The sequence below is a fragment of the Formica exsecta genome, unplaced genomic scaffold, assembly GCF_003651465.1.
Source record: "Formica exsecta isolate Colony F162 unplaced genomic scaffold, ASM365146v1 scaffold423, whole genome shotgun sequence".
In the NCBI taxonomy this organism is placed as follows: domain Eukaryota; kingdom Metazoa; phylum Arthropoda; class Insecta; order Hymenoptera; family Formicidae; genus Formica; species Formica exsecta.
Genome location: NW_021851472.1, coordinates 186,712 through 195,340, shown reverse-complemented (window position 1 = coordinate 195,340; position 8,629 = coordinate 186,712). Strand labels below are relative to the sequence as shown.

Genomic DNA, 8,629 nt, shown 5'->3' with positions numbered 1-8,629 from the left:
TATAAATATTACTCACGTGTAATTTATATATGTGCGGAAACACCTCCAAAATATCTTTTCGGTAAGTATGTTTTGCAACATTCGCAACATAATAGATACTACAATAATCAATAATTTACACCATAAAAATTCCGATTAATTATATATATATTTAATGTATTATATTTAACATGAATGTATTACTGCATTCATTTGTGAACATATCTGATTTGCTAGCAAATTAATTTTTATATACAAAAGTTATAAATATATGTATGTAAATATGAATAAAGGGATGCATATTTAAATACATCCACAACATACATATTTTATAATAAAGTAATATATGTATGATTAAAATATATTTAGGCCTCCTCATCATTAATTTTTCTTATTTCTTTATAATATTTATGTTCACAAAACGGGCAATTCTTATTTACATTATCATACCTTTAATGCAACGGGGGAATTCAAAAGAATTGTTGAACGGAGAAGTATCATAAGTAGTGTCGAAATCAAGGGATTCATGATGAAATTGTACCACAAACAAATCCATTATCCGGGATTCTGGGAGAATCTATAGAAAAAGTTTTGCAGCAATTATATCAATATGGAATCGTAAAAAAAATACTTTAGTAATATGCGCTAGCTGTTACTTTCTACAACTAAAAAAACTATTGCTTATATCTTTATGTTCTTAAAAAATATAATAATTATGCTTCTTTAGCATAATGTATAATATAACTTTTTCATTAAAGATACTTTTAAAATTATTTTAGAATTATATTACACACATATACACAGTATCTACTGTAAGGATATATATCGTAGGTACTTATCATTTTTTAAGTAATAATATATTTTAATCAAAATTTTATAATAATATTTAAAATTTTCTAATAAGATTAGCATAGCAATAGGAGAGATGATATATAAAAGATATATAAAAGATACATAAAAGTTTATATTTTATATGAAAAATTTAAGATTATATAAAGAGCATGCTAAATATATATTTTAAAATATTGCTTTGCTTGCGAATGGAAAGAGAAACAATTAGCATTAAAAATATTTTAAAATAACCTTATGTATAGTATATGTTCCAAAGAATCTAATAAAACAATCGTTAAACCAAAATGATTTGTATGATGTCCGAACTAACTCATAAATATTGTAAAACCATTCCTGTGACACTTTAGGTCCTACTACGCGAGCTATATCGACTTTACGTGCAGCAGAATCTACATTTTCATCATAGATAATATCTTCCTCTCTGAAAATGATAAAAATTTTTAAGAATGTTTATTTATATGCTAAAAATTTACAGTACATATATTTGTACATAAATGTAATATTAAAAACTCGATTCGCTTAAATAATGGTACACTTAGTTGATTGTAGATTGAAAAGACAGAAATATTTTTTTATTATGTGACATAAATAAATGATATAATAAGTAAAAATAATAAAAACTAGAATACGTAATATAAATATACGGTTTGCTTACAAATCAAAGTATGATGTATTTCGTATATATACATATTTATACATATATATGATATCAAATATTAACATGTCATTAATATGTTATTATGTTTTTATATATAAATATATATATATATATATACAAGAGGCTGATTTTTCAAATAAAAATAAATCGAAATTGCAGTATAAAATTTCATTTCTTGAATTAAAAAAGTTTTTTTTAGGAAATTTTTAAAAGAAAATATCATGTCTCATTTTAATTTATATATTCTATGTTAAAGTGCGCACTGGACACTGTAAACAGAAAAATATATAGTCGTCTGTATCGAAATCCGTCCAATGGCATTACATATATTCATGACATACTATGTTATATATATATATGTCAATATATATGACATTATATATATATATAAATCTGCATATCAAAGATAGTTTAGTTTATATACAATAGAGTGTCTGTATGTATATGTTTGTGTGCGTTATAAATAATGTCTATAATTTAATAATATACATATAATTTTAGGATTTTAAGAGTTACTCACCATTTATCTTTTTGTTCGTAAAAAGTTGTTGACCTTGTATCATTATGTATAATATCATAATATTTCATATTTAAAATGTAACGTCCCGATGATATCAGATTTATAAAAAAAATCTCGAAACTTTCATTTGTATCGTTATAGAAATATTTCACCGGGTATACAATCATTTCTTTATTGTCATATTCGTGAAATTTCGGTGGATTATCAGTCATGATTATATCATATATACATTTAATTTTTGAATACAATGTTAGATATTGTGTTGGTACAAGAATCTGGATGCTAATGTTGCATTCGCCGTAGAAAATATTTAGTACGATATCTGGTACAAGTTGGATATTATAATGCTCCGGCATTATGTTGTAAATGTTTTGTAAATATTTTTCATATAGTTCAATTTGGACGTCAGTAAAAAACGCCTTTGCAGCAATAAATGTTAAACAGCTATTTAACAATAGTTTTAGAAATACCATGTTAATTTTTGCCTCCGATATCTGCTGAAACATTTCTTTGTTAGAAAGAGAACAAACAAGAAAACTAAACTTAGCACAGAACTTTCTTCCTTGCCAAATTCATCTAATTGAGATAATATTTTCGATATATATGTCATTTATAAAATAAAAAATTACATTTAATTATAACGAAAACCTGAACAGATTATTAGCTATTAATTTAAAAATTGAGTAAGACTTTTCAGCCTTAACGGAAAACCGCTTTGAATTTGCAACAAAGAAACTGGATCTGTAAATTATTCGAAATATTGTTTTACATGCGTTTTGCAACGTTACACGTTGTAAATTTCGTTCCGTCTCTATCTGTTCTATATGATCGATACAGTTCTGTTTATTTATTTTGTGTTGTATACATATTCGTTGATTATTTATTTAGTATGATTAATTATATTTGAATTTTATTTAACACATCTTCTCATAAATAAATCGAATCAATTTAATTATTCTTCTAATTATTTCTTCAATTACTTTTTTTCTTTGTTTTTATTTATTATAATAATTAATTTTTTTTACTGATAGATAGTATCTCTGATGTAAAATGAATATAAATTTTAAAAAGATTTTGCTTAAGCATCTTGCTTAATTTTATATTTTTGTAAGCTTAGATATTTAAACACGTACGAGAGAGAAAAAAAGAAAAAGAAAGAAAAAAAGAAAGAAAGAAAGAGAGAAGATAGAAGTGTTCTATTTTTAATAACTCACTTTTTATATTGAGATACGTGTACCACTTTGTATGCAAGTGTACATTTCTTTGCAATAATTAATGGCAATAAATCGACGCACTATCACTATTATCACACTGTGATCTCCATGATTTTACCATTCCAAAAGGTCATCAAGGACTAACAATGTTCGATACACGACATTGCAATAAATACGTATGTTATGTCAACGACTTCTAAGATGATAAATATATATCTTGTTGATCATACGTACAATAAATGTTATCAGATATTAGCACGTAATAAAAAAAAATCGTATTTAAAATATAAATTTTAATAATACAATTCCACTTATTTATTATATGTTGTATTTGTATTTGTCCGTTATTTAATAAAATTAAATTTTTTAATATATTGTCTCATAATAGGAAATCGAATACAGATCGAAAACAATTGTTTTATTTATATTTCTTATAATACTACACCTGAGCACATATCTCCTGAATGTTTAACACATTAACATAACTAGATCTTTAATAAAATTATTAAGAGCTGCACGTAAATATATCTATGCTTTTGAAAAACGAATAGCAAAATAAAAAAACTAATATAATAATAATCAGAAATATTATTATATCAGACAACTAATATAATAATAATCAGAAATATCATTAGATGTCCCAAAAGTAATACATATTTAAGGATATTACCAAACAAGTTTTAAGTTGCTTAATTATATATTATAAAAATTATATATTATCAATAGGAGAACAATTATTTAAAGCAGATAAGTACATCTATGAGTGCATGAATGGTATTGAACGTATTTCTATTTAATTTCTTTATAAACTTTAAGAACTCTTATACTCTTTCGTTTACGTAATCAACTGTTTTATTTTTATAAAATGATAAGAAAATCGGTGAATTGCGTATCATAAAGTATACTTGCGAATGCATCGAACACTATTAATGCACCTAAATGTATGCATAAATTGAAATAACTATGAAATATAAAAATAATTTGTAAATATATGCACATCTTACACAACTGTTATTTTTCCTTATTATTTGGTTAGCTTAAAGCTCTGTAGATACTTCTCCTGGTTTTCAATTTCGGATTTACGTATTTGTATTTTGTTATAAATTTTGCTTGCATGTTGCTCTATATTTTCCCAAACTTTACGTTCCTAAAACAGATTGTATGGACATTCATTATCAATAAATAGTGAAGTAGAGTAAAAAATAAAAGCAAGATATAATGGGGCAATTTTAATATTATTAAAGTTTATCGCTTAAGCGTTGTCTAAAAAGGCGCTATATTATACGCATAAACTTCAATATACCATAAGAAGAAACTGTTAAATTTATGATTTTCATGTGTCTTTTTTTAAGTATGATCATAAATTCAAGAACAAATCAGACATATCTTGTAGTTTTTTTTTGTTAGTTAGAAATATTGGTAAAAAAGCTGCATTTTATTGTATAATTTTGAAATTGCCTAGTGCTTTTACTATTAGCATTTTATATATATAATCCTGTAAGGCTAGAATTTAAATTTGTATACAAATAATTTAAATATATAAGAAAGATTTAATTTTTTAATTATATCATAAAAAAATTAATTGATCGAATACAATGTTAAAAATACGAAGTATTAAAAATTAAATAGTCAAAATATAGGAATAAATCTATCTGTGACCAAAAAATATCGTGAAACATGAAAATTATAATTATAAATATATTATTTCTAGTTACATCTATTAATTAATTTATTTTATATAATGCATTAAAATTTAATTAAAATTTACAAATAATACTTATCTAGATATTATCTTTTAAATAATTTAACATTGACTTTGATTTTTAATAATTTAATTTTTTATTTATTAGCTTGTAAGTATTTAATTTAGCTTTTTGATTTTGATATAAATAGAACAAAATGTTATACAACTAAAGCGCATACGAAGATATATAACAAGAGGTTAATAAATAAATCTATATGGTATCTTAATTCATAAAATTTACCTGATTTGTTGAAAATTTTCTTATTTTATATGTCGCCAAAATATCATTGATATAGTTGTTTATCTAAAACAAATGAGTTGGATATTTACTATTAATAAATAGTAACTTTTATATATACACACATATATGTATATATGTATATATATACCCTATATATAGGGTGTATCTGAAATGATGCTAGAGGTCAAAATAAGACTTTTTTTTCTTATGAACATGGGTCCGCAAATGAAACCCCCTCCGAGCTAAAATTCGAAAATGTGTGAAATACGTTCCTATTTTTTCATTTTAGTGGCTTACTTTACTTCATAATTTATTGGGCTATACCAAATTTCAACTTTCTGCCATTTTTTTCTGAAATACAGCCAATTTTTAATTTTTTCCCCAAACTTTAGGGGCCTCTAGCTCGGAGGAGGGTTCATTTGCGGACCCATGTTCATAGGAAAAAAAGTCTTATTTTGACCTCTAGAATATGCTCCTAAAATTTAGTGCATCATTTCAGATACACCCTGTATATATGACAATTTAATTTAATTTAAAAAATATTAAATTTTACGAAAATAGGTTCACATGAAATATTTACCACGTCAAGTTCTTGCTGAGAATATACATGATTAATAATAATAGTTAATATTGCAATCATGTTAAATTTGCTATAGAAACAAAATAAAAAATATGCAGATTACAAGCTTTCGTTATGATTAAGAATAGCGTAAAAATATTATACAATTTTTACCTGGGTATTTTGGGTTCTATAAAATATAAAATTTCATATAATATATATATAAGCATATCCTTGTCCTTTACATGTTTTGCAATAATAAAGGGGAAACTATCAATAAAATCTTTGGCCAGTAATTCTAACTTTTTAACTTTACTCAATTCTTGAATTATAATTGTATTACTTATTATAATCAAATAACTTTTGATAATAGTAGGTTCAGCGCAAGCCAATAATTTGATAAGTTTGTTATCATAAGTCTCTTCCCACCTCCTAAACATTTCCCACCAAATGGAATAATTTAACATGGCTAAACCGTTACAATAAGTCCATTCTTTCCACCATGGAAAAATACTATACAAAAATAAAATTTTGTTAGGAAAATTTAACCTACGGTTTTGCGTATTTTGATAGAATAATTTATCTCATATACGTCGTATTATAATAGATGCAGAAAACCGTAGCTAAAGAATATTGTGAACATATAAGAAAAATTACTTGTGTGGAAATTGCCAATATTCTTTCAATATATCGTGGGCTTTCTTTCTACAGTTGATTTCACCGAAAAGACATGCCCATTTTGCAGCCTCTTCTCTTAAAGATTTTCTAAAATCGGGCTCGTATTTCTTAATCGGGCTTGAAAAATCGATGATTTCATCATATTCAAGTTTTTGAAGTAGTATATTGAATATTTTGTTCATATTTTTCTAATAATCGTTAAACAATATAAAATATTAGTTTTTGTTACCATGCGTACTCTAAAAAAATTCTTTACTTTATATATTATTATCTATATATTTGTATGTTGAATTACAGCAAATATGTTTTACATGCAACTTTCTAATATGTAACATATTTATTGAGTAGAAATTAATTAATAACTACCTTAATAGCATCAACTTCTAAATCCTGTAGTTGAAAAACACTCGACATTTGTTCTAAAGCTTTGAACATAGGATACCATGCCACATAATCTTCCTCTCGGTGTAAATATCTCGTGAGATTCCAGAATATAGAAGAATCGAGTTGGCGTGCTATCATTAAGTGAAACGCGTCATCGATAAGTTGAGCACGATTGAGAACATGTATGTTCATGAAATGCGGCGAGTCTAGATAATTCGAAATTAATTGCCAGTTTTTAGCATCGTAATTGACCCTATAATATCCTGATAAACAACAATAAATTTTTACATTAATCATTTTTTTAATGAATTATCAAAAATATTTTTAAATATCTAAATATATGTTTTTATAAAGCATATTAAAAGTGTATTAAACATGAATGTACCAAATGTAGAATAATTGTACTATTATAAAAATTTTAGATTAATATTTATTAATAATACAAAACTTTTTATGTTATTTTTTCAATTCATGGTGTGTGGAAATTAAAATTGCGCCAAAAATTTTGTATACATTCGAATTGATTTGTTACATAAATTAATTTTATTATTTGTATTATAAATAATCACTATATTATGTTTTAATATGCATTATTATATGCGTATTTTCAAACATGCGTAACATAAAAATTAAGCATTTCAAAGAAATCTTGATTGCATTCGTAGTGTAAAAATTGTTGCTATTTATTAATATTTACCAGTTTGTTTTACGTTGAACATTATCCATTCAGACTCGTTAAACTCTCTATCAAAACAATTATTTGCAATATCCAAAATAAACACATGCCTTCCCATATCTGACATATTTAACCAAATCTCAGGTAAGGTATCGTTAAAATTGAGATCTGCTTGCGTAGTATACGTTAGAGGTATGCTCCAATTATTTGATGTATTGAGAACTTCTAGTGTTATATTTTCAAAACCACCAAGATTCCGTATTACTTTCAAGACGGGATAATGCTTTTGCTTCATCCAAGGAGCCATCTGTTTTGTTATATTAAATCCTTCAAATGGAAAGTATGGTATTTTATCGAAGGCAGTTTGCATAACTGTCCAGAAATCATTAAAAGCGCCCCACTTATATGTACTGAAATTGTAAATTTTAATATTGTTGAAAGTAAACAATGGATAAATTATTGCATTAAAGAATATAAAATTATTTTTTTATTTATATTCGCATACTATATATATAATGTAATATAAGAGAGAAAGTTGCACTTTATTTAAGTTAAATCTTAAATGACAATATGATAAAGAATGAGACACGAGATTCTTTCTCTTTTAATTAAGATCATGAGAAATAAATGAATATGTTAATGTGATTAATGTAATCTAAACACATGTTATAATTAAAATCAAATAAAAGGAACAAATAAATTATAGCTTTTGCTTTATAAAGCGAAAGCAAAGGATTGAATATTAAAATAGAAGAAAAATAAATGAAAAGAAAACATAATACACGCAGAAGACGTTAAAGTCATTTACGCCTTAGGTTGTAAAGTAAGAAAATTTGAGCCTTCATAGGAATTAACTTTTTTAGATAAAATGAAAAACAGAAAGAGAAAAAGCAATCACAGTGTCAATCAGATAAAAAGCAATAAGATATTAAAGTAGATATATTCAATGATCCAGAATGTATTTTTTGTATGTCATACAAACATACATAACTTACTGTTTACAAAATAATACAATAACTAAAATCTTTTATAGAACTATTATTATATACATATATACTTAATATGTTTAACTCAATCGTATGTATTAGATTATTAGATTATTAGATTATTAGATTATTAGATTA

The 8,629-nt window shown here is 24.6% G+C and overlaps 2 protein-coding genes and 1 long non-coding RNA gene across 3 annotated transcripts in view; all 3 read right to left on the bottom strand.

Moving 5' to 3' along the window:
• The window catches only part of LOC115240270 (aminopeptidase N-like), a 98,123-nt gene that overhangs the window by 6,402 nt on the left and 83,092 nt on the right, over positions 1-8,629 (bottom strand). The gene's annotated exons all lie outside the window — the stretch shown is intronic.
• Positions 5,239-5,977, bottom strand: LOC115240274. Its single transcript, XR_003884762.1, has 3 exons — positions 5,942-5,977; positions 5,789-5,858; positions 5,239-5,271 (listed from the first exon to the last, which is right to left on the bottom strand). It is a non-coding gene; the product is annotated as an uncharacterized LOC115240274 (long non-coding RNA).
• LOC115240271 (aminopeptidase N-like) overlaps positions 6,241-8,629 on the bottom strand; it is a 62,588-nt gene continuing 60,199 nt past the window's right edge. Inside the window, exons 7-8 of the mRNA XM_029815325.1 lie at positions 6,812-7,092; positions 6,241-6,633 (exon numbers count right to left, since the gene is read on the bottom strand). Coding sequence (XP_029671185.1) covers positions 6,421-6,633; positions 6,812-7,092 — 494 coding nt within the window. The 3' untranslated portion in view covers positions 6,241-6,420. The remainder of the gene's footprint in view (positions 6,634-6,811; positions 7,093-8,629) is intronic.